The sequence below is a fragment of the Adelges cooleyi genome, unplaced genomic scaffold (genome assembly GCF_023614345.1).
Source record: "Adelges cooleyi isolate 19-005CV unplaced genomic scaffold, UGA_ACOO_1.1 ACOO_flye_CR_arks_rails_tigmint_CR_PRNA_247, whole genome shotgun sequence".
NCBI classification, from domain to species: domain Eukaryota; kingdom Metazoa; phylum Arthropoda; class Insecta; order Hemiptera; family Adelgidae; genus Adelges; species Adelges cooleyi.
In genome coordinates this window covers 2,912,721-2,940,370 of record NW_026095912.1, presented here as the reverse complement: position 1 = coordinate 2,940,370, position 27,650 = coordinate 2,912,721, and the positions used below count along the sequence as shown (strand labels likewise).

General features: G+C 29.3%; 2 protein-coding genes across 16 annotated transcripts in view; both read left to right on the top strand.

Moving 5' to 3' along the window:
• The first annotated feature begins 2,324 nt into the window (after positions 1–2,324).
• LOC126837079 (uncharacterized) lies at positions 2,325–5,303 on the top strand. 2 transcript variants are annotated; one of them, XM_050570836.1, is made up of 5 exons: positions 2,325–2,527; positions 2,691–2,889; positions 3,407–3,460; positions 3,889–3,964; positions 5,095–5,303. In XM_050570836.1, the coding sequence occupies exons 1-4, from the start codon at positions 2,447–2,449 to the stop codon at positions 3,930–3,932; spliced, it is 378 nt and encodes a 125-aa protein (XP_050426793.1). In that variant the 5' UTR covers positions 2,325–2,446; the 3' UTR covers positions 3,933–3,964; positions 5,095–5,303. The 2 variants fall into 2 exon arrangements, with proteins under 2 accessions (XP_050426793.1, XP_050426791.1); XM_050570834.1 differs by having other exon boundaries at positions 3,889–3,968; positions 5,095–5,290.
• Positions 5,304–11,001: 5,698 nt separating this feature from the next.
• Positions 11,002–27,650, top strand: part of LOC126837077 (uncharacterized) — a 30,880-nt gene continuing 14,231 nt past the window's right edge. For 5 of the 14 annotated variants that reach the window (XM_050570825.1, XM_050570823.1, XM_050570829.1 and 2 more), the window contains exons 1-5: positions 11,002–11,168; positions 11,334–11,535; positions 12,053–12,121; positions 18,643–18,677; positions 18,834–19,014. In XM_050570825.1, the coding sequence (XP_050426782.1) occupies positions 11,088–11,168; positions 11,334–11,535; positions 12,053–12,121; positions 18,643–18,677; positions 18,834–19,014 (568 nt within the window). In that variant the 5' untranslated portion in view covers positions 11,002–11,087. The other 9 variants (XM_050570831.1, XM_050570827.1, XM_050570833.1 and 6 more) reach the window with 7 other exon arrangements.

Here is a 27,650-nt window from a genome sequence, read left to right as displayed (position 1 = left end):
GTATTTTTGGTAATTGGGGACACTTGAGTTTGTGTAAAATAATGTCTTCAAAAAAAAAAAAAATAGTACAAAATTGCTATATTCTAAGGAAAAATAAGCATGTTATCATTAATGTATCACTCTGTATATATACATAATATATATCTAACAGGCTTCTGTGAAATTCCGTTGATCTGTGGACTTATTGGTTCGCCTTGGCCTAAAATGAGGCTGCTAATTTTTTTAACATGGATATGTCATTGGGTCTGGGGGTCAATTGGAAAATCTGTGTAAACGCTGAACGTTACAGAGTATATACACATAAGATTATATATATAGATATCGCGTTTTCGATTGTAATTTTGTGTTTATTGAGTTCGGCTAACGTGTGAGAACTACTGACGGTGGATTCTTATTCAAATAATTGGTGATCAATTGCATTTTTTAAATTTATTTAAATCATTTTTGGAAACTCTTATTGGAATTCATTATATGTGATTAAAAATTATAGTCTGGCCAATAATATGATATCGCTAATTTAATGTATCAGTTGAATGACTCTGAAAGAAGTATCACTTCATCCGAGTGTACTGGTTTTTTTGTTAAATTATTGTTTACTGAATTCTTGCCTAAGCGTTTACTCGAAAACACAATTATTTTACTTTAGAAAAACACCTGTGTGATTCGATGTGCGTTTAAATTTTGCACTGTTTGCATAAATGAAATACAGTGCTCGTTTGTGTTAAAAATATTATACAAAGCCAAAAAACTGTATCTATTTTTTAGATACCCATGTTAAACTTGCATTTTAATAACGGTGTACGACAAATACTCAGGGTCTTTAGAATTTCAAGGCCAACATGACTTATTGACGATTTTTTTAAAGTTATGATAAAACCACCTATGTGAATCATTTTTTATTGTTACCATACAATGATATTTCAAGGTCATTATGATTTTTCCGCCCTTCGGTAACAAGATTTAGGGAGGGGTGATTTTGGAAGCTCTTATAGCAATCTGTATATTAATTTAGTTTTCCTTGTTATACTTGACTGAACTTTGAAGTTTATAACGTCAAATCAAAAGATCCGTAGCCTTTTAAAATATTTTTAAAAAAATGAGATTTCTACAATAACTCAGAAGTCAGAATTTATGGTAGCCAAAAACTGTTGTAAAAATTATAAGTTTGATTCCAGTGAATAGGTTTTGACCCATCTTATGGGGGTTGAAGTGACCTGTTTGTTGGACATTTTAGGCCTAAAAGCCTGATATAATTACACCAACTCAGGATGGTTAGATTTAAATTCTAAAAAAATATTTGAATTAATCGACCACTTTTCTAGGTTAATGTAGAAATCGACTAATGATATTTCATTTAATATTGTGTTTAAATCCTATTTTATTTGCTCAAATTTGTCTTTGTGATGTAAATGAAACAGTTATTCAACAATCGACTTCCATAATATAACATGCATTCATGCATTCAATACCTTCAAGTTAGTCGTTGAGCAAATGATATTTCCTAATTTGTATAAAATGCCTAATTTAGCATGTATGTTATATCACAATATTTGTATAATCCACATTATTATCCAAACATTTATATTCATTTATAAATATTCCATAAGAGATGGAATGTATTCTGTAAGTATTAAAATATAATTTTTTTCTATACATTTATAAAACTAAATTCGGAATACTGACAATTGCTCTACAATTTCAATAACTCAAGTAAAAAATGCATGGACCCAAAATATAATAATAAACAAAACCGTTTTAACGTTGGAGACTTCAAATAATACAACTAGGTCGATGATAAAAGATGTTGTTTTTGTTTTCGAATATTTTCTTATTTAGGACATAGGTGACTGTAACTGTTTGAACAAGCATACAAAACAACAAATCAAAACAAGTAGTCTTCTTATTTTAAATAAATAATACATCTTAAAACGTGTTTTCAATACGTTTTCCCGTTTAACAAAGTGAATATACAATTATTTAGAAACGTAATGATAAAGGTTTTAAATTTTGAATGTAAAAATAATTATAGTTTTATTGTTTATTGTTGGCCAGATGTGGACAATTTTAGGTGTTCTAAGACCAATTGTAGGAATATGGATAAAAATAAAATACAATACAAAAAATGTATGTATTCATGATAATTTATAGGTTTTTTAATACTACATAAATGATAATATATTATAAATATATTTACAATATTCTCGTCTTTGTAAATTCTACCCAAAGGTATACAATACATTTGTGTCTACATCCTCATTCTCATTCTTATTATATATATAATAATAAGAACATAAATATGTTATAATAATTTGTAAATATGAAAATATGTTAGTGAGTTTTACACTAAATTCGCTAAAATGAAATCCATTGCAAAATAATAAGAACTATTCAAGTTTTAAATTCCTACAAAGCATCAAGTCTATTACGTGTCAAAGAAAAAATTATCATGTATTTCAAATATGTTAATATCTTTTTATTCTTGATTTGTTTTTTACAAGTAGCAAACGCAGCAAGATTTACTGATGAGGTAATTAAATAATATCATACCTAAATGTATGATTAATTAATATAATAATAATAACAACAAAATACTCTATAAACCTAGTGAATAATACACTAGAAAAAAGTATTATTTCTGTCATAATAGTGTTCAAAATGTATATTAACAACAAAAATTTAATGAATTTTAGCAACTGCGAGAAATTTATGATGGCGCCAAAGCGCTTAGCTTAAGACGGTCCCAATTGCTAAAATTGGATGTTTCTAAAAATTTTAAGGGAAGAGTTAACAGGTATGAAGTAAGATATTACTTATATGAAGACGAAAAATATGAAAAATATCAACTAACACTTGAAAGCATGCAAAAGATAACAGAAAAATTACCGCAGAGTACGTTAAATAATGATTCAGTAGTATATATTGTAAAATATGTGAAATGTTAATAATTAATAATCACTTTGATGTTGTACATAAATTAGTATCGATAGATAGTGTGTATTTGAGGGATACTTATAATATTATTCAGAAGTCGTCTGTAAAAATAGTTGGGAGAAACAAGTTAGGTATAACAATAAAAAACGAATGGTATCATCCTGTTCTACCAAATATGTTTTAAAACAATTTTATAGCAATTAGACTCATTTTAAATGATATTGGAATATTAATTTTACGACATTTTCCATGAAAATTTTTTTCATGAAATTGACACCGTTTTAGATTATTAAAAAACTGAAAGATTGACCAAAAAAATTATTGTTTGATGACATTTTATAACACCTTTTAATGCCAAATATTGTACATAAAAACGCAATACCAATAACTATTGCAACCAGTCAACTCGTTTTAACATAATAATATAGTTTAGTTTTTTTTTAATATGATTAATTTTGTTACCTATGATTTCTAGTTGATGCCGATATCACATTCGAGGAATATGAAAAAATTATGAATAGAGTAGAACGTGAGTAGTAGTATGTAGTAATATTTTCACCTTTTTACCAATAAATCTTGCGTTTCCCTATAGTATATTTTAGTTTTAGTTGTTTTATTTTAATTTGATAAATAGAAAAACTACCGCCGAGTACGTTAAATAATGATTTAGTAGTATATATTGTAAAATATGTGAAATGTTAATAACTAATTAGTATCGATAGGTAGTGTGTTAACTGAGGGGTACTTATAGTATTATGCCGAAATTGTCTGTAAAAACAGTTGGGATAAACAAGTTAGGTATAACAATGTAAAACCAATCGTATCTTCCTGTTACATAAAAACGAAAGAATAATAATAGTAATTGCAACCAGTCAACTCTAATTTACAACGAAAAGTTACAACGAAAAAATATAGTTTGGTAAATTTTAATATGAATAATTTTATTATGATTTCTAGTTGGTGAAGATATCTCATTCTACGACTCTAAAGCTATATTATGAATAAAGTGGATTTATAAATTAGCCGCCTCTAAGCAAGTAATATTTTTCACTCTATTACTATTACATTTTGAGTTTCTTTATAACATATTTTAGTTTAATTTGTTTTTTTTAATATCATAAATATAAATAAAAATGTCCACATATTTTAGGCTTGTTTGAGTTAATAATTAGTTAAACAAATAGTAAATATAATAATATAAAGCCAGTACAGCGGGATCGGACATAATGGAGACGGAGCATATTGTTAAGATAGGGGAGGTCACGGGTCTCAAGGAATTAATATAACCGTAAAAAATAAAATCACTTTATTCTACCTTCAGAAACAGAAATATATATACTGATTGCACCCTTCTGGTGGTAAGCGGCTTTTGATTATTTATTGGTTTGTCAATGATCATCGATAAATACATTATTTTGCACATTACTGTCTTCTAAGGCGTTTTTTATAGAGTAATTTTATCACTCTTAGTTGTAACAATTTTGCATCTAGCCAGTGACTTCCCTGAACGAACGATATTACAACGTTGTATACAGGGTGATTCTTTTATCATAAACCACTCAATATCTGATAGGCTTTAATCTATCTTTAGAAATTAAAATAATTTTTTTTATATTGTTGTTATACAATGTGATCTCAATTTTTCACAATATTGATCGTTTTTACGCCCCTTCCAACTTTAGTTTTTTTTTTAGCAACTCTTGAAACTTAAATAGTAATGTATATATTTTATTAACTTTTTATATTGAGAAAAATGTACTAAAAATTTTAACTGGTCGACAACCAGTTTCGGGCAACTATTTTTTAAGTTATAATAGTTTAAAAGTTAGATGAGAGGGGAAGTGCGGTTGGGAAATGCACGCAGATAAAAATAAAAATACACTCCACCTCTCCTTCTCCTTCTGCCTTAAACTTGAAACCTCAATGAAAACGTTACTATTTAAGTTTCAAATGTTGCTATCAAAAAACTAAGTTGGGAGGAGGGTAAAAACAAAACAAATTGTGAAAAATTGAGATCACATTGTATAACAGCAATATGAAACAAAAATAATTTAATTTCTATTTAAACCCTATGAGATATTGAGTGGTTCATGATAAAAGAACCACCCTGTATATAATTTATTATTTTGGCATTGTAAATTAATTTTTAAATCAATATTTCAGGGCTAAAAATTTACTACAACATCCAACCGTCGTTCACTATATTCCAAAAGAAAAACTTAAGTGTATAATTTGTCTCTTAAAAAAAATCACTTTACTATGCTGATATCTTATTTTTTAGTTGCTATGTATTTATTTTTAAATGGGTGTGTGGGTTATTTTTGTTTTAATCGATTACTGTATTATTTGTGTAATTTGTAAACGTTATATTCAAATCATTAAAACTTTATAAAAATGTGAAATAACTCGTTTTCTGATTATTAGATAAATTAACCTTAGCCGACTTGGCTTAGCTTATAATAATAATAGAAAAATATACACATAAGCTTCACGAGGACCTGAGAAAGGTATTAAAAGCCAAAAAGGTAAATTCCTGGGAAGCGTTCGACAATCGACAGTGATTTAATTATATTTTAATTTAATGAAATTGAATGAATAAGCTATTTTTTACTATACTGGTTTAAACTGTTTTTGACTAAATAGTAGTTTTGAAAACTACTCCAAATCACGGAATTGCTAAATTGTGTTTGTAATATTTGACATAAAATATATACAACTATAAGTAACCCAATATTTCAATTAGTAAAAACAGAATCTAAAAATAATGTTTAGCCTAGAAGCGGAAAACGGAAACGGTCTATGGTATTTTTTAGGTTTTCACCGAACCTAACCTAATCTAACCGTACAGTGAACAGTACTAACGATGAAAGTATGAAAAAGAATAATTTAAAAAAAGTATTTCATTTCTTATAATATTGATTGGATCATAATTAACCAGTCACCCTGTATATATAGGTACACTATTAAATCAGTATAATTGGACAACGGCTTATTTAATAATTAATAAATCACTTATACTGTTGCTATGAAGAAAATCAGTTTCAATAAATTGTTATAATGGTTAATGTAAATTTTATTTTTCGAGAAAACGTGGTTAATGCTTTAAATGGAAGTAGGACGAAATATGTTGAACATAATGGATGTTTTGCAAATGTTATAATATTTGAAGTATTTTTCTGTAAAACATTTTTTTACATTAGGTTTACTATCTACTATATTTTATTTTTACTGTTGGTGTTAACACCTTTTGTCGTCTAACCTTGGCTTATTCAAATATACGCAAAACACATGCGATATGCTACCGTAATTTGACTTTTGCATCTCGATGTAACCAAAAAAAAACAGCCGTAGAATATATAAAAAAATGCAATAATGTTTCGGACAAATTAGTTTTCAAGAATAATACACCATACCCTGATCTTTTATTTAGTAAATAAAAATAAAAATTAGAGCCAGTAAATGATGAAACTTTAATTTCAAATCGATCCGGCTTAATACCTAGTAGGTAATTGCCACTCAAAAGAATTGGTCTAGTATTAAAATGTTACAATGTAAGTTTACAAGGTAAATTTACAACAAATCAGGGGTTACATTTTAGGTCAATGCGATGTATAAATTATTTCAATTCATTGTTAGAAAAGTTTTTGTATACTTTCGCAAATCGGCGAACGTGATTTAAAAGTGACATCGAGTTCAAAAGTAAAAGAATATTTAAAAATATGATTTGAAGTGTTGTTTATCGAATTCTCGCCTAAGCGTTTACACGAAAACACAATTTTTTTGCACAATTTTCAAACCCGATTGCTATACAAATAATATTAAAAGAGAAAAAAAACGTTAGAAACATTACTGACGTACTAGATGGTATAATAACAAAAAAGAGGAAACGTTTTGAAAATTTTTCCCAAAAACGTATAGCCGTAATAATTACAATTGTATGACCAAAGTGTGAGTCTGAGTTTACTGTTTTTATTATATTTTTCGATAAATATTATTTTGACACCATACGACTGACAATATTCTTTATCATCAACACGATGACTATGATTGGACTCCTCTTACTTAAGATGGACAAGTGATTTAATATAATATATACCCAAAATTTGTATCATTCGTCGTCCTACTTTGATCTACAAAAAAAAACTTTAAATAGAATTACAGAATTAAAAAAACAAAAACGTAAACGTCCTATTCAAAAATACAGTACACTGCTGTTTTATGTTGTTTGTTAGACCTATCTTCAGACTAATTATCAGCTCTAAAATCTTAAAAATTCGCCAAAAATATGTCAACCATTCTCGCAGGGGGGGGGGTGGGGAGTTATCAAAATTTCGGTGTTTCCATGTGCGATTTTCTTGATAACACATTTTATGTTGAAAACGCTAAGGTTATAATAAATCGAAAATATTTTCGAAAAACATAAAATTTCGGCACTTGTGCACACATGAGAATGGTCTGAGTACATTTTTTTTTGCCATCGATAAATGTTCATAAATTTTAGGCAGAAAACAACGTCGATCTAACGACAAAAACAATTTATAAAATTGTCAATGTTTGAATTTCCAATTTTTTTTTCTTTTGCACTTCTTAGTGTTACTTTTTACACGTTGAAAATCCGAAGGTCATAGCAAATCGTCGAAACTTGAAAACTTTATCGAATCGGATACACTATTTACATACCATTCGCACACATATATATTGTATTATTGTACGACTTCTGTCTGTAATAGTCCGTAAAACAAATAGTAACCTAACCTTAAGTATGGCTATCGACGGATATTCACAAGGGAAAAAGCCATTAAAATTGGGGTCGGGACTTAAGTTGGACCGAACTGACTGAATGTGATAAAAATAACTTCAAAAAAATTTCGTTTAAACCTAAAACTTATGCTTGGGCACTCAAAACTTACCGGGACCACTCTAAATAGTATCCGTTAAAATATTGGCATGATTTGGTAATTTTTTTTAAAAGATTTAACATCTGCGAAAAACAGTTTTCTGGCAATTCAAAAAAAAAATGTACTCCCGGATTTTTTTTATTCGTCTAATATGTTATGGATACATAATATACTATGAGTTCTGACTCCTGAAAAAAAGTTTTCAACTAATAGGTCTTATAATTACGGCTAAAAACACAAAAAACTTTGCACCCCTAAAAAAGTAGCAGTCTATACAGACAATAAAAAACCGACACCATAATGCAAATATATTTCAGATACCAGCTGTTGCCTGTTGAGAAAGGGTGAATCTCTTTCTCATTGCAACCTACAAATCTACTACCGTAACATGGTAATTCCCCCTTTAGTTTGGTTTTTCCCTAATAAAACAAAGCTTCACTACTGATTTTTTCGTAAGTTTTATGTGCCCCATTCTAAAAAAATCTTTTGGTATACAAAGTAAACGCAACTTTTTTTTTAATAAGTAAAAACTTTACTATAGCTTTAATTAATTTCGAAATTCTTTTCATATTCTTCTAAACGCCAGTAGTTAGAACCGCGTGTCTTAAAAAGGTAATGAGTTATACTAATTAAAAAAAAAACAGTACATATTGGAAAAACAATTTATAAGTACTATCACTGTGTCTTGAATCAGGATGTGTGCTGAAGTTTTTTGCGGTTTGACAACCAAACGAAGCAATTACTGTTAATTTTAAAATGTCGATAGTGTTTTAAAAAGTATTTAAATAGCCAAAATTGTAATAAAAATAATTATGATTAGAGAAAAGATAAGCGGAAGAAGTTAAGACAAATTTTGGCAATGATTTCTTCATGACCTTTTCATCACAACCGCGGTTCTAAAAGATCATCAATGCTTATGGGCTTTTCAGAAACGAATGAAATATATTCGGTAATACGAGAAAAACCACCAACATAACATATGTTATGAAAAAAAATATATAAACTTCTAAAAACATGACCCACAACATAGGCGAAACAGCGCAGGATAAATGTTTCGGACATACCTACCTTGAAATATTGGTATAACAGTTTTAAACAGTTACTTTTATTATTGAAATTGTTTTTTTTCCCATACTTGTAGGTACATATTTTTTCTACATTTTTCAATATTTAGAATAATTTTATCTTCAACCCTTATACGTAAAACAAGTACCGCATTTGGTTTTTTTAATGGGAACGTATGTTTTTAATTATTTCATAAATCTGTAGACAACATTTTTAAAAAAAGTTTTAGCGTTTGAATTTCTAATTTTCATCAATCTATTTATATTTTTTGTATATAGAAAAATGTCAACGAGTAAAACGAATATTTTCTAACGTGTACAGAGCTCTTTAAGCAGAGGCCCAAATTAGGGTTTCCAAATTATAATGCTTTAGGTTTCATTTTTGTACTCTGAATTTTCGTTTCATGAAACGCGCTGTATTAAACGGCAAAATGTGTAAACACCACACGGTTAGTAATATTGTTGCTGTGTCTTATTTACCAGAAATTCGCATCGATATGCAATAACATATGAGTAACGATAATACATATAACAATACTAAATAACGGTCCGTGTGCCCCAATTTATCATACTTTTAAATGCAATGCTATATAAAAGACCTTAAAGTATGTATTGTGTGTAAAACACACATTTATTTTTTATTGTTCAAACACTAAAGTCACATATTTTAAGTTTCAAAATCGAGAAAAACACCCAACATCTTTACAAATTTTTCGACTTAAAATTATGGCCCGCTCCAAACTATTATAGACAGACGACTAACCCTAATGGAGTCCACCCTAATACTAAAAATACATTTCTAAGAATATTATTTACATTAAGTACAATGTTTTTATCGATTTGTGTATTCTATCATTACACCTAGATTCGCATCAAAGCGTTTATTTAAAAGAGATTGTATTTTTTGTTAATATTACTTCTTTTTTTATTTAACTATTTGGTTGTATTTTTTTAAAAAGTACAACAATTATGTTTAATAATATTTAAAATGAATTTTTTTAAATAATAATATTTTAATTAGAATACATTTCTTTTATAACTTTTAAATAATAAATTATCAAAACTAAAGTGTTTTGGAATTGTTGTGAGAACACCAAATTTTCACAGTAAATAGATAAGAAATTGTGCTTAAGCGTTTTCAAATTTTCGATGACTCAATCCATTGAATTGTTGAAAATTACTAAAAAAAAAAAAAATATCACCTTAAAAATGAAACCGTGCTGCGGCCGTATTGATCGTTGTGTGTTCAAAATAAATTGTCGGTTATGAAAACACTTCTCCTAAATACAGCTGTAGCAAAGCTCTAAGATATTATGACTAAGTCCGCGGTTCGATCGTTGTTCGATTACCGATTTTTTCCACGGAAATAAGCTACAAGCTTGAGAACATGAAATTGTAATTAGTACATAACATCACCTGAACCGAAATTCAATTACCCGCCTACCTTTTCGGTAATCCCAAAAGCTCTCTTTCGCTTTCAAAACTATACACAACCGTCGCGGGTCTTTGTTTTAAAACACTATTATTTTTCTTTTAAGAAATTAGGAGTACAAAAAATAATCAATTAAAAATAATTATTAAAACGTACAAAATTAATTATGTTTACAGTAGAAACTATAAGGGCGGGAAATGTCCAATATCATTATAAAAAATATTAAAGTTTATAATGTTGTTAAGAACTTTTTGGAACAAAAACTGTTAATATAAGAAAAATAAAATAAAATATCAACAAAATATCACAATTTTTTCCCCTTCTCATATTGACCACACTTTATTCTATTTTCGGCACAACTTCCGTCTAGTTGAGCTTTGTTTGAACCAAAAATGATTCATGAACACTATAGCTAGGTGTGGACATAAAATTGTGTTTAAGTATTAATTAAACATAATAAGTAGTAGGTCAATTTATTGTTTTTGTTAAAACTGCAAAAAAACTGTTTTTTTACGATTGACAGCCACGACTATTATACTCATACGTCAATGTATATTGAACAAATAACATATACACATATATATATATATATATATATATATATATATATATATATATATATATATATATATATATATATATATATGTTCGTGAGTTTTACACTAAACTCGCTATAACCAAAGCCATTGCAAAATAATAAGAACCATTCAAGTTTTAAATTCCTACAAAATATCAAGTCTCTTACGTGAAAAAAAAATCGTCATGTATTTCAAATACGCTAATATCTTTTTATTCTTGTTTTGTTTTTATCAAGTAGCAAACGCAGCAAGATTTACTGATGAGGTAATTAAATAATATCATACCTAAATGTATGATTAATTAAAATAATAATAATAATAATAACTAAATACTTTAAAACCCTAGTGAATATTATAGTAAAAATAAATATTATTTCTGTAATAATAGTGTTCAAATTTAAAATAAACAATAAAATTGTAATGATTTTAGCAACTGCGAGAAATATATTATGGCACCAAAGCGTTTAGTTTAAGACAGTTCAAAGCGCTCAATTTGTTTGTTGGTGAATATTATAAGAATGGAATAGTTCACAGGTTTGAAGTAAGAAATTACTTATCTAAGGACAAAAAGTATGAAAAGTATCAACTAACACCTGAAAGCATGCTGAAGATAACAGAAGAATTTCCGCCGAGTACGTTAAATATGATTCAGTAATAGATATTTTAAAATATATAATATGTGAAATGTTAATAACTAATAATCACTGTGATGTACATAAATTAGTATTGATAGGTAGTTTGTTATCTGAGGGGTACTTATAATATTATGCAGAAGTCATCTGTAAACATAGTTGTGAGAAACAAGTTAGGTATAGCAATGTAAAACTAATGGTATCTTCCTGTTCTACCAAATATGCTATAAAACAATTTCATAAAAATTAGACTCATTATAATTAATATTGTGATATACATCTTATGACATTCCCCGTGAAATTTTGTATAGACAGGATTTTTGATTATTTAATAACTGAAGAAGTTAACAAACAAAATTATTGTTCCTTGATGACTTTTGATTATATCCGTTATGGCCAAATATTTACATATAAACGAAATAACAATAATATTAGTAATTTCAACCAATCAAATCGTTACAACATAATAATATAGTTTGGTAAATTGTAATATGAATAATTTTATTATGATTTCTAGATTATTATGATATCTCATTCGAGGAATTTAAAGAATTTATGAATAGAGTTGATAATTGGTCGCCTCTAAGTAAGTAATATTTTTCACACTTAAATTAATAAAATTTTGCGTTTTTTTATAACATATTTTAGTTTTAATACGAAAAAATTAAAAGCAAAAGATCCTATAGAAAAAGATCCTACCCCTTACACTGGCATTGCCGAAACATGACCTGACGCACTACCCTGCTCAGATATTTTAATATACATTGTACTCGGTAAACAGCAAGTTAATTTGAAAAACATTTTTCCGGTATACTTAAACATTTTCCTGCCCTCATATTTGACGTGACCAAAAAACAATTCTAACAAAAAAGTAACGTTTTTTTTTCTTTTAGTTGCATTATAATATATTATGGCTATTATGGTTATTACTATTGTTTTATATAAAAAAAAAATTACTGTAATTGTTACAAATTCAGATCGAACCTTTTTAATTTATTCGTATTATTGCACGACTTATGTAAGTCAAAAGTTGTCTGATGTAATAGTTCACATAGATTATAATGGATATAATAATGACTGAAATCGATAAAACGAATACGAATAGAAAATAACAGCTTTTCTTTGAACATGGATAATATCATTAACAAATTTTTATGGCTCTTGCTAATTTCTGATTTTATATTCAATTGTATTTATGGCATAGCTAGCCATAAATACAATTGGAACCTGTGACCGCCTTGAAAATACTTTGCACTCTGTTACCCGCCCGCTGCTAGTTATTTTTATATAGTTTTCCAACTTGCAACTAAAATTCAGTATGAATATTTAAAAACAATTTCATTTGTGTACCAATTACCAATGTATGAAAACCAGGAAAAATACTCATGGTATACTCAGGTGTTTCGCATGATGTTGAAAGTTACCTTACTAAAAACACCTAGCAGTATTATTTTCTTTAACCGAGTATAATGCATTTAATTTCTAATTTTTTTTATTTTGTTCAATGGTTATAAGGCATATCATATACCTACAAATAATTTTCATATTTTTCATATTTTATATTATTTTAAAAGTCGAGCAGGAGAGGTATAGGAATATACAATGTCATTATTATCATTATTCCAGATTACTTCAGGAATATTATAATCACCGCAAATTATAATAATGTCATTAGGATATTTTGTAATGAGGTATTCAATCGAAGAAATGTGTGATTCATAAATTAATGGAGAAGAGTGAGGGGGGATATATACACCACCAACAATGAAACAGAGTGAATCAATAGTAAAACGAACAAAAATATGTTCAACATTTAGTTGAGTGACAAAAATGGGGGACGAAGGAAAGTCTTTACGAATGCTAATTAGGACTGCTCCTCCACGACTACAATTACTATTAGAGATACATCTGTCATAACTAAAAATATTATAATTAACAAGACCAAGCTCGTGATCACAAATGTTATCTTGTAACCAGGTTTCAGATAAAACAATAAAAATATAATTGACAGATGTTGTGTTACATTTAAAATTAGTTAATTTAGTATTAAGGCCACGACATTTTTGGTAAAAACTGGTTAGCGGAGCGAAATTAGTAGAATCAGCTAAGGATGTTTGCTTGAATGGTGACGACGAACTCCTCCGTTTTTTGGATTGGCGACTCCTACTATAGGTAATCCATTTTCAAAAACAATTCGTAGGTCGGTTTCACCGCCTTTGGTTCTCTGCTCGAGTTCGGCATGACATGAACGAAGTAGTTTTCGTTGTAAAAGTGTTTTGTCACTAGTCATACGGAAATTTTCCATGAATACAGTACCAGAGCGTTTAGCTGCATTGAAAGTGGATAATAGGTGAGCTGCCACCTCTTTGGAATCGAATATAACTTTTAGTGGACGGGAAGAAGAAGTACTTGACTTTCCAATTCGGACTAGTTTGAAGTTTGAAGGGACAGCATTACCAAGGGATGAGAGAATATTGCATAATGTTTTTTTTGTCATGCTCTATACGCAAGGAAATATCCAAAGAAGAAGACTCAGGGACCCTATAGGTAATCAAATTCGTCTGACATCTTTCACGCTCGAATGTTTCTTGAAAAACTAGGTTAGTAATGGATTGCGATTGTTCGACCGAATTGAAACCTTCAAAAGATGCGACTTTTCCTTTGAGAACGTCAATTTCCGCACGAAGGGTAGAGTTCTCAGCTTTCAATTCAGACATTTGAAGTGACACATGAGAGAGGTCGGCTTTTAGGTCGTTATATTGGGATGCCTGGAGGTCAGATAGAGACTTATGGGAGGATAAAATTTCTCCTTTGAAAGTCTTTAGAGCGGCCATCAGATCTTCATTTGAAATAGAAACAGCTTTTTTGCTGTGGCCGGATGCGAAATTTATAGGTTTTATTGGAGTATCCTGTTTTTGCATGATAGATGGGGGGTATAAAAAAGTATGACTCAGACCACTGCACTAGGTACACTCTGTATATACGAGTATAACGCTTAATATAATATTATGCGAAGCTTTTTTATTTGAATGGCAAAACAATGAAAGACGCAGCTCGTAGGCAATAAGACGGGCAGATGGACAGGTATTGTAAAATCCGGTGCGATAAGAAGCAGAAAGATAAATATAGCAGCTTACGTTTGCGGTGGCCGTGCAAAGCTTATGAGGCAATTAAAAATTGCTAAAAACTTGCTTAAAAAGAAAAGGGTTAGACAGACTGACTCAAAAGCGACACCAATCTGTTCGCGCACTTTTTAGTAGATTATTACAATAAAATGAAAAAAAAACAACAGCAATTACACGGGAAAAAAGAAGAAAACACGGGAGCATATTGTTACCTCGACAATATTTCTACACTATATGACATAATTTTGCTGAAAGTTATATTATTCCATTTTTTTTCTCTTAATACCTTGTCGACTCGTCGTATTATAGTGCTCAGATATATAATAATTTAATACTAATAAATATTCAAATAATATAATTATGATTTGTATATGCTTCAAAATATTGAGATAATAGAATTAACAAATAACTACTTAAATATAATTGTAGTTAGGTAATTGATATTAGCCAATTAAACGACAGATACACAATGTATGCATATCTGTTAACTTTTTAAATAACTGTTTTTAAATTATTTTCAACTTCTAACAATATTTCGGTCAAACTTATTTTTTGTTTTTGTGTTTTTGCGAGGGCTTGTTATAATAGCTTAGAAAATCGAAGATCATCCTAGAAATATGCCCAACGTTGAAAGTACATTTGAATTAGATTTACTTAAGAATTTGTATCCACAAATGTCATAATACTATGTTGTTTTCAACTGCTTTAAAATTTGAATATTTGGAAAAACAAAATATAAGACATTTTTAATGATTCCCGTGCACGCAATATACAAAAATCTTTTTTTTATATAAAAGTATTTTTCAACGATAAAGGCATTAACAACTTCTAGGAAAAAGTCAGCTAGGAGTCGTTCGGTTTGACTTTTTCTATTTGCAATATTATTGAGTGTTATTATGTTTTTATACATATTGTTTATTCATATGTTTTTTCATACCTATACGAATTTAAGGTAAATACACAAAAAAAAATATTACTAACCGAGTGTTGTTTAGACACAACTATTTTTTAAAATATACTAGCGCACTTCATAAAACGACAATTCATAGTATAAAATAAAACCTAAAACATTATCAATTAAAAACCCAAATTTGGGCCTCCGGATAAAGAAATCTTTAGACGTTAGATGAATACGAATAGGGTTGATGGTCTGTCTATATAAATGTATTGCTACAGTAACCCATAAATCGTTGTTAACAATATAATGAAAATATTTTCAATGCCTGTTTACTGTTGACTCGCTCACACAAAGCAACCTAGAAATTGACTTTAGCCAAAGTGCAATTTGTCTCTCTCTTTGACAGGTTTTTAAAAAAAAAATAAAGTTTGACTACAGTTTGTTGAGAAAATTGAATATGCTAGAGCCTAATATTAGATCTATCTTCGGTAAAATTTTTAAAACTTCAATCCCTAAAACATTGCTTGGAAATATAGAAAATAATGTCATCCCTTCTAGGGGAAAGGGCTTAAGATATTTTTTTTGTTTGTCAATGTTTATCGGCAGTACCTACTGTGATATGTGGTAACTCTGTTCAAGATTAGCCTATCAATAAAAGCTGTACTTGATAACAGAGTTGTTATATGTAATTCATGTGCAATGCTATGTTTTGAAATAAAAGTATTTCTTTTTAAAAATAATTAAATGGTACTTTATCTTTTACAATAATTGTGATACAAAATAAAACTCCTACTATGTTTAAAAATATGTAAAAATTACAAAATGAATAGCAACTCTCGACAAATTGTGTTTTCTTGTATCGATATAAACCTTTTCATATTATATTAAGTCAAAACTTAGTCATGAGAATCGAATTATTTTGTTCTCTGCGCTATATGATATTGTTGAAACTTAGCATTTGCTTTATTTTTTGTTATAACCTATATTTACTTTACAGCCATTATAAAAGTAAAGTATGATCTTTATATTTATACGATTTTCCATCACATCAGGTCCATATCCTATCCCATCCTTAACGGTCTAGTCTCACACAAGGACCTATATGTATACAAATAAGCCGTACATCACAAAATAAATTAATACTTAAGTATTTAAATAAATGTTATTAGTACGAAGTGGTCACAAATAACTCTTTTAAATGATTCAAAAAATCATTATAACATTATATAATAAAAAAACTATTCGTCAATAAGGAAAAGTTATTAAGGTAGTGCTAAAAAGCAAAATACGACAAACTACTAATTTTTATTTCTTAAAAATGTGTAGGTACATAATTTAAAAAAAAAAACAGTATAGTAGGGTCGGGGCATAGTGGGGACGGTGTACTTACAGGTTTACAGGAATTTCGAAATCGGAAAGTGATAAAATCACTTTCGAAAAAACACTTCGATGCAAATCAGTAGTTAGTATTTTCAAGCTAGTACAGTCCAAACCAATCACAGTGTAAGCCAGCAAAGTTAGAAAATATTAAATTGAGGTGTTTTATTTACAAATAAGCATCAAAGCGTTTAATTGAAGGTGATTTTATTCTATTTTATCACTTTTATTTATAATGATTACTTTTGACCTGTGACCTCTCCGTCCCCTCGTTGCTTTGATTCCATTATGCCTATAATCTACTGTACTAGTCCTCTCGGATAAAATCACTGACTGTGAAGCAGTAAACTTTTTCAACTTCTAACCCCCCTCCCCCCCCAAAGTACCAACTAGATGAAATTTGAGATTTATAGAGCTGCTACTGAAATATTAGCCAGAAACTTGATATGTTTACTAGCCACCTTAGATACATAAAAATATATCCCGTGGTGTTGCAGACACGTACGCAAGCTTTTAAAATATAATATGTAATACCTTTGTGAAAACCTTTAATAGAGCCTTGCAAACATTCTCCATATCCTTATACTACACCTCACCCCGTAGGGTTCTGATAACCAGTAGACTGTAACGTTTCGCTTATTTATGCGTCAACGTTTACCATCCCTAACTATTAGGGGTAAGAATAAAAGGAATATTGGTTTAAATATAAAGAAGTAACAAATGTTCGTTTTTCATTCCAATAAATAATTCTTTTAGAATAAATGTATAATATCAATTAATATAGTAATGGTGAACGGCTAGACTGATCGACTGCTTGGCGAGTGCAGTGACCATCGTAAGACTCGGCAAGGAGTGTAAGGGAAGGGCTTAAAGCCGGGGAGGGGGTGCTCAGGTTCGCTATGATAGTATAAATACTATTGGCCTAACTGAAGGTGATCAACGGCATGACTCATGGGTATTTATGCCCATTTACTAGGCCCAAACTATATAGTAACACAGATGTGATCCATTCGGGAGGCCGCGCCATCTGTGGAGCGCCTGTCTAACTTCTACTTGCTCAGAGAGGCGGGCTAACGCCCTATGGAACCGCCAGTACGCGGTACTGACGTGTTACATGACTCTTTTTGGGCTAGCGGTCAATCTGAAATACGTGTGTTAAGATCCGTGTATAAACATAAAGATCTTATGTACATAAAAATGTAACTGAAATTAAGATCATTATATAGAAAAGAGTTATGTTACAAAGCGTAACGCTTTTGTAACGCTGTTGGTGGGTGGTGTGGGAATGAGGTTAGGATTGGGGTTTGGAATGGGGTTGGGTTAGGGATATCAATTGAGATAGGGGTAGGGTATAGGGGTAGGGTATAGGGGTTGTAGGAGATAACAGTAATATATTATAAATGGAAAGGGGGTGGGGTTGGGGGCAAAGTTTTTTGGTTATGTGCCAGAGATATGTCATGAAAATGTCAATAACATTATCATGGGCAAAACTAAACTGTTCACAAAAGGGCAGCCTCTAACTAGTTGACATTTTGATAAGCAACCCAATATAGGCAATACGCGTTCCATATATTATTGAGTTCAGAATATGAATATTGAATTAATACTATAAAGTAAAACTACTGTTCAAAGGTATTACTTTTAAGCATTGCATCATGTATTTCAAATATGTTAATATCATTTTATTCTTGTTTTGTTTTTATCAAGTAGCAAACGAAGCAGAGCCAAGATTTACTGATGAGGTAATTAAATTATCTCATACCTAAATGTATGATTAATTAAAATAATAATAATAATCAAATACTCTATAAACTTATTGAATAATTTACTAGAAAAAATATTATTTCTGTAATAATAATGTTCAAATTTATACGAACAAAAAAATGTAATGATTTTAGCAACTGCAAGAAATTTATGATGGCACAAAAGAGTATAATTTAAGAAAGTACCCAAGGCATTCAAGTAATTGGAGAGTTAACATGAGGCAAGTACAAGAATACTTATCTGAAGACAAAAAATATGAAAAATATCAACTAACACATGCAAATATGCTGAAGATAACGGAAGAATTGGGGTGGAGTACGTTAAATAATGATTCAGTAATAGATATTGTAAAATATATAATATGTAAAATGCTTATAACTATTAATCACTTTAATGTTGTACATAAATTAGTATCGATAGATAGTGTGTATGGCCAAATATTTACATATAAACGAAATAATAATAATATTAGTAATTGCAACCAGTCAAGTCGCTACAAAAAAAACATATAGCCTGGTAAATTTGATTATGAATAATTTTATTATGATTTCTAGTTTATGCAGATGTCTCATTCGATTACTTTAAAGTTATTATGAATAGAGTTATAGAGGATTTATTAATTGGCCGTCTCTAAGCAAGTAATATTTTTCACCCTTTTACCAATAAAAATAACCTTTTGCGTTTCTTCATAACATATTTTAGTTTTAATTGTTTTTTTTTATACGATAAATAGAAATAAATATTGTCACATATTTTAGGGTTGTTTGATTTAACTATTAGTTAAACAAATAAATATAAAAATAAAAATCCAGTACAGCGGGATCGGACATAATAAAGACGGAGCATATTGTTAAGACAGGGGAAATCACGGGTCTTAAGAAATGAATATAACAGTGAATAATCAATTTATTTTTACCTCCAGAAACAGAAATAAAGATACTGTTTTCACCCTTTCTGGTGATAAACGGCTTTTGATTATTTTTTGGTTTGTCAATGTTCACCAATAATACAATTTTTTGCACATTACTGTCTTCTGAGGCGTTTTTTTAGAAAGTAATTTCATCACTCTTAGTTGTAACAATTATTCATCTAGATCAGTGACTTCCCCGAACGAAGGATATTACAACGTTGTAGATATAATTTTATATACTGTATTATCATCGTTATTGTAAATTAATTATTATGTCAATATTTCAGGGTTACAAATTTACTACAACATCCAACCGTCGTTCAGTGTATTCCAAAAGAAAAACTAAAGTGTTTAATTTCTCTCTTAATAAAAATCATTTTACTATGTTGATATCCTATGTTTTAGTTTCTATGTATTTATTTTAAAAATTTTAATGGGTGTGTGGGTTATTTTTGTTGTTTTAATCGATTACTGTATTATTTGTGTAATTTGTAAATGTTTTATTCAAATTATTAAAACATTTAAAAAATGTTAAATAACTCGTTTTCTGATGATTAAAAATATAAATTAACCGACGCGGCTATATAAGCTTTCACGTAGAGCTGAGAAAGGTATCAGGAACAGATAGAAAGCGACCCTGAGCTCTTAGATAAAATGTTATTTATATTAACCTTGTATGATTACATGCATGCGGATCTACAATTTTTTTTAAAAAACAACTTGATTATTTTTAATCTTTTCTTTTAAATTCAAACACTTATTTATATTATAATGATATATAAATATATGATCTGAACTAAATTAAAATGTTATACGACGCTGCTGAAATCGATTTCATGATAACTTTTATTTGAAAACAGTTTCAACTTTTAAGACGGTGATACTCTTCATTCACTTGTATAATAAATTAAAAGACAAGAATGGTAGTTTTCCGGCATAAAAACTGTAGTGTCGGGTAAGATCCAATTTATATTAAACTAAACTAAATATTACCTCTAAATACAACCAAGAAAATGCTAAAAATTGTCAAATGTAAAGTAAGTTATTAGAAATCTATTTTTGTTATACCAACAAATTATTCCATTAATCAACTGTACAAACTGTTCAACAACAAACTGATATACCTAATAAAATATGAAATGGTAACGTATATATTTTTTAAACTTTTTAAATTAAGAATATTTCACTAAAAATGTTGACTGGTTGATAACCAGTTTTGGATAATTTTTTTTAAAGTTATAAGAGTTTAAATGTTAGGACGGGAGAAGTGAGGTTGGGAAATGCGCGCTGATAAAAATAATACTACACTGCACCTTTCCTCCTGCCCTAAACTTGAAACTTCAATAACTTCAAAAATAATTATCCAAAACTGGTTATCGACCAGTCAACATTTTTAGTAGAATATTCTTAATTTAAAAAGTTTAAAAAATATATACGTTACCATTTACGTTTCAAAAATTGCTATAAAAAAATCTAGTTTGTGAGGGAGGTAGAAACGTAATAGTTTGTGGAAAATTGAGATCACATCATATAAAAACACTATGAAAATAAATAATTGTATAAACTTAGTGAAATATTGACTGGCTCGTGATAAAAAAAATCATCCTGTAAGGCAAAATCGTCCACATCGCAGTCTACTGATAATACATGTGAACGGATGACGGTTATGTAAGGTAAATTTGTTTCCAAACAGGTAGATTAAGAATCGATTGTCCATATAATAATGTGGCGGCCCCACATACAGCACTGTAGCGGATGTATGGCCACGAGCCGACACAGCTAGCGCAACCTAGCTGTCGGCATCGATACCGCCTCAACACATGGTCAGATCGCCAGATCTCGGTGGTTGTGACGAACCGTAGCGAACTTCTCGCATGTGATCAAAGTCACCCAGAGCGCACATATAAATACGCACACGACAACTACCGACCAACGTCTTCGGACACCGGCCGGGCGACCTTTTGCCTGCATCCGCCACAATAATAAAAAATTAGAGCTCGAGTTATTTATGTCTCATTATCGGCGACAGTATTATCGATGGGGTCCAATATTATCATTATTTACTGGCAAATAAAAGTGCTACTGCTGAAAAACGAACAAATATTGATTTTAATTTCAAATCTTTACCAAGTCACAGAAAACGAACAGATGGTTGAAAATTGAAAATTCAAACGCTAACATTTTTTTAAAAAAATTGTCTGCATACTTATGGAATTAAAAACATATGTTGTAACAACCCTGTAGCCCTGTACGTATGTATTGCAGGCTGTTTGAGTCTTGTCACAATCGTGGTGATAGATATTTAATAGAATAACTTCAGAGTAAATCACAAACATTTAATTTAATATACTTATAAAACATGTACAACGACAACCAGTTAATAGCATAAGTTCAGTATGCTTCAAAAATATGATGATTAAGACAATTATAAGCCGCTTAAGACTTCAAAAGAAGATGATAGGTAGAAACTTCATGTGTAGTGTATGGTGGTCCCAGCACATCTGCCCTGCTATGCCTGAAGTTCTCCCTTATATGCTGGTCCGCTCGTTGAATGGCCGTGGAATCCTCGCAATTATCGAAAGTCCGCGCGTGGATGACCTCGCTCGTCCATGACATCTGCTTATGTCAACGGTGGAGGAAGGGTAGAGGCATGAGAGTGCAGCCTTCGCATGGTCGAAATTGGCTAGCTTCGATGTGAGATTCGCACGGTAGTTGCCAAAAACGTTAAGTTCCTTTTAGTGGTTGGCCTCGTTGTTGAGGTCCACTGTGAACAGAATTACAAGTTGTCTGCTTTCGCAAGATGCTGTAATGACCTTTTGGGTCTGATGTGAAATCGGCACGTGTGGTACGTTCATATTCAGCAATATTTAACAATGAGAAGTTATATAATATAATATACAGATATATGTATATGTTAGTCCTGATAAATATATATATATATGTATCTATTAGCCCTGAAAAGGGTGGGTCCTTAACAATGTTTCCATTTGAAAAAACGAGTTTCGTAGTTCTATAGCGTATAAGGGTTGAAGATAAAAAAATTCTAATTATTGAAAAATGTAGTAAAATATGTACCTAGAAGTTAAGAAAAAAAAAATTCACAAAATATTCATATTTTCCGAGAAAATGAGTGTCTTACGTTAGTTGGATCACCCTGTATATATAAATATTTATATATAAAAATGTGATAGTGCGGGGTACCTGCGGCGCACGGTCGATATAACTACTAATAACATTGTAATTATCAATAAATATAATAACATATTATCAACGTCGGAGGCCGTGTAAGCCATGTTATGACTATTGCGAGAGATAATTTTCGTGCCCACAATTCGGGCAAAAGCCTATTAATACTTTTGGCGGTCGTTATATGTGGTGTGTGCTTTATTGTTGAATAGCGCACAGAAAAACAGGTTTTCGTAGTATATATAAATATAATATCAGATTATCGCGGCGGTATAAACTGTAATGTGCGTTGATATCGTAGCACACATGCACATTATTCGACGGTTCAGATTCAGACCCAAGTTTACGACACATTTTCATAAGTCTATTGTTTTAAAAGGTACTTCATATTTATACGTATTTTCCTCAAATAAATAGATTATGAATATCATTTTGGGTTATGGTTTTCTAATTTTTTATCGCACTCCCGTGTCAAATCACCACGAGCCGCCAATGTGAACAATATAAATCATAATATATTCAAAATACATTATTGAAGAAAAAGACAAATTTGAAATGTTAGGTACAAATATTTTTGAATGAGTAATTATAATATAAAATAAAAATTTGCAACACAACTTAAAATACCTATGCAACGCTTATAAATAAAGTTAATACTTAGGTAGGTACTAATGAATGATCAATACATTATAATTAATTGGTTACAAAATAGGTTGCTACTTGCTATATTTTTTTGGTAATGGTAATCATACCGCAAAAGTAAAATAAATTAAATGATTTACTATTGTGTATGGGTTCTCTTTAGATGTCTTTCAAATAATAAAACATAAATATATCAATACAGAATTAGTACGATGCACAGATCATTGTCATAAGTTGACTGTGAATACTAAATATTTTTTTTGAAATTCCATATTGTGCGGTTTAATTTGAACTGTACTCGGTAAGCAAATAAAATATTTCACCATTTCGAGTAGGTATCTAAAATAAAACAAAACAAACGAAGTGATTGAGTACCCATTTTATGGTTTAACAACCAAATGTGTTAAATCTTTCCTAAGATCGGTCAACGACTAATAGAGTAAATTAAGAATAATCACGGTGTTCAAAATTGAAACAGTTTTCAAATAAAATTAAGAAATCGATTTCAGTAGTGTCGAATAACATTTTGATTACAGTTTAATCTAAAATTTAATTCAATCGACTTGCCAATAAAAACTTGTAAATCGTAATTGTTAAAAGTTAAAACTATTACTAAGTAGTAAATAGGTCCAGACTACAGTATACACTAGTCGCTAATGTAAGCAGATATTATTGAGTATTTTAACTTTTAAGGGAAACCGTTAACGACAATTCATGTATTATCATAATATTGTGTACCTACAGTGAATAAAATAGTAGAATGTTTACTAATCATTAATCATTGTAATATGTTAAATAAGAGAGGTACAGCTACATAACGTACCATTCCCCTTATCTCCTACTTTCGGACGTCTAGCTGTACGTCGAGTGCCGACTATCCATATTAAAATCTTTATATATTAATAACTTACCAATGCGTTAAGCTAATTAACATTTTTTTAGACCAAATAGTTTATTTTTTATTTTTAACCTATCATCCCATTTGACAATCAAAAGTTGCTATCGAAAAAACTAATTTGAGAGGGGGGTAAAAGCAAAAACAAATTGTGAAAAATTGAGATCATATTATATAAAAACATTTTTGGAAAACAAAATTCGATTATTAATTAAACGATAAGTGGATCGCCCTGTATATTGGAAGCGTTCGAACAGTGATTTAATTTTTTTTTAATTTATTTAACTACCTTGAATTGATAAGCTGTTTTTTTTTTGTATGCTAGTTTATAGTGTACTGGTTTAAACTGTTTTTGATTAAATAGTAGTTTTGTTTCCTAGTCCAAGTCACGGAATTGCTAAATTGTTTGAAATATTTTACATAAAATTTATACAACTATAAATAACCTAAAAGTTTAATTAGTAAAAACAAAATTTAAAAATCTTGTTAAGCTAGAAGATATTATAATCTTGTATGCCACCACTTGTATGAATCAAATTATTAGTATAATCTATTTATATAAACTCATACGCCTCGAGGGCAAGATTATAGAATATCATGAAAAAACAGTGATATTATAACTTCGTCATATGATATTTGATAAATCATAGAAAAAACAACAAATATCATAGACAAAACAATAACTGTTCACAAAATGGCAGCCACCGACTAGTGAATAATTTCATAAGCAACCCAATATAGGCAATATGTGTTCCATACATTGAGTTCAGTGCTTTCACACTACATTTTTTAGCTTCGATGCGGAGCTAAGTAGGTATTGTATTTACAAAGATATTGTTTTTATTTTTGTCACTGGACTAAATCCGAATAACGTTGCTTGAAAAAGTGAAATAAAGTAAACATTTTCTATCACTTCCAGGGGAAAGGGTGTATGGTATTTTTTTGGCTCGTCAACGTTTATCGGTAGTCCTATGTTTAACCAATATTTCGTACAAATTTGGAACTACTTCGACTTTTTTTTTAAAGTTATAAAACGTCGTAATTTTAAGTTGAAAAACATGTATATTTTTTGGGTGTTTTTTCGATTTTTAAGAGGAAGGAGTGACATATTTTTAACTTTCGGCCCAGTAATGAACCTTTCAGATCCAATTACTGATTTCTAGTGTTGCTACACGAATAAATCAGTTTAGTGGTTTAAAAGATATCGTGAGTAAAAAAATTAAAACGTCATTGTAATCTTTTCAGCTCCGCATCGAAGTTAAAATACTGAATTAATGCTTAAACGTCAAACTACTATATACTACGGTATTACGTTTAAGCCTTGCTTTATTCGGATTATAAAACTACAGAGTGAATAAAATCAAGCATTCTTAGCTTAACTTTGGTAAGTTTACCGGAGTTTTTGTTTCGAAGAAACCTAAAAAAATAATACAATAAAATGTCCGAAACAATATTATTATGGAAATCAATTTATTCTATGAACAAGTTTGTTTACACAAGTAGTGTAAACAAGTAGCAGGTAACTTTTTTGTTGACTATTATACGTGTATCATCAATGTATATTGAACAAATAACCCATATTTATATTTTAGCAAGTTTTGCTATAAAACAGAAGCTATAACAGAAGCTATTGCAAAATAATAAGAAGCATTAAAGTTTTAAATTCCTACAAAATATCAAGTCTCTTACGTGAAAAAAAAAATCATCATGTATTTCAAATATGTTAATATCATTTTATTCTTGTTTTGTTTTTATCAAGTAGCAAACGAAGCAGAGCCAAGATTTACTGATGAGGTAATTAAATGATCTCATACTTAAATGTATGATCAATTAAAATAATAATAATAATAACCAAATACTTCATAAGCCTAGTAAATAATTTACTAGAAAAAATATTATTTCTGTAATAATAGTGTTGAAATTGTATATTAACATTAAAAATGTAATAAATTTTAGCAACTGCAAGAAATTTATAAAGGCACCCAATTGCATAGTTTAAAACGGTACTTAGTACAAACAAGTTCAGTAGATTGGAGAGTTAACAGTTTTGAAGTACAAGATTACTTATCTGAAGACAAAAAATATGAAAAATATCAACTAACATATGAAAATATGCTGAAGATAACGGATGAATTGGGGTGGAGTACGTTAAATAATGATTCAGTAATAGATATTGTAAAATATATAATATGTAAAATGCTTATAACTAATAATCACTTTAATGTTGCACATAAATTATTATCGATAGGTAGTGTGTATGACCTAATATTTACATATAAACGAAATAATAATAATATTAGTAATTGCAACCAGTCAGTCGTTACAAAAAAAACATATAGTCTGGTAAATTTTAATATGAATAATTTTATTATGTATTCTAGTTTATGCAAATGTCCCATTCGAGTACTTTAAAGTTATTATGAATAGAGTTATAGTGGATTTATAAATTGGCCGTCTCTAAGCAAGTAATATTTTTCACTCTTTTACCAATAAATGTTGCGTTTCTTTACAACATATTTTAGTTTTAATGGTTTTTTTTTAATATGATAAAGAGAAACAAAAATTGTCACATATTTTAGGGTTGTTTGAGTTAACTATTAGTTAAAGAAATAGTAAATTTAAAAATAAAAATCCAGTACAGCGGGATCGAACATAATGGAGACGGAGCATATTGTTAAGACAGGGGAAGTCTGTATTATTATCGTATTGTAAATTAATTATTATGTCAATATTTCAGGGTTACAAATTTACTACAACATCCAACCGTCGTTCAGTGTATTCCAAAAGAAAAACTAAAGTGTTTAATTTCTCTCTTAATAAAAATCATTTTACTATGTTGATATCCTATTTTTTAGTTTCTATGTATTTATTTTTAAAATTGTAATGGGTGTGTGGGTTATTTTTGTTGTTTTAATCGATTACTGTATTATTTGTGTAATTTGTAAATGTTGTATTCAAATTATTAAAACATTTTAAAAATGTTAAATAACTCGTTTTCTGATGATTAAAAATATAAATTAACTGACGCGGCTATATAAGCTTTCACGTAGAGCTGAAAAAGGTATCAGGAACAGATAGAAAGCGACCCTGAGCTCTTAGATAAAATGTTATTTATATTAACCTTGTATGATTACATGCATGCGGATCTACAAATTTTTTTTAAAAAACAACTTGATTTTTTTTAATCTTTTCTTTTAAATTCAAACACTTATTTATATTATAATGATATATAAATATATGATCTGAACTAAATTAAAATGTTATACGACGCTGCTGAAATCGATTTCATGATAACTTTTATTTGAAAACAGTTTCAAC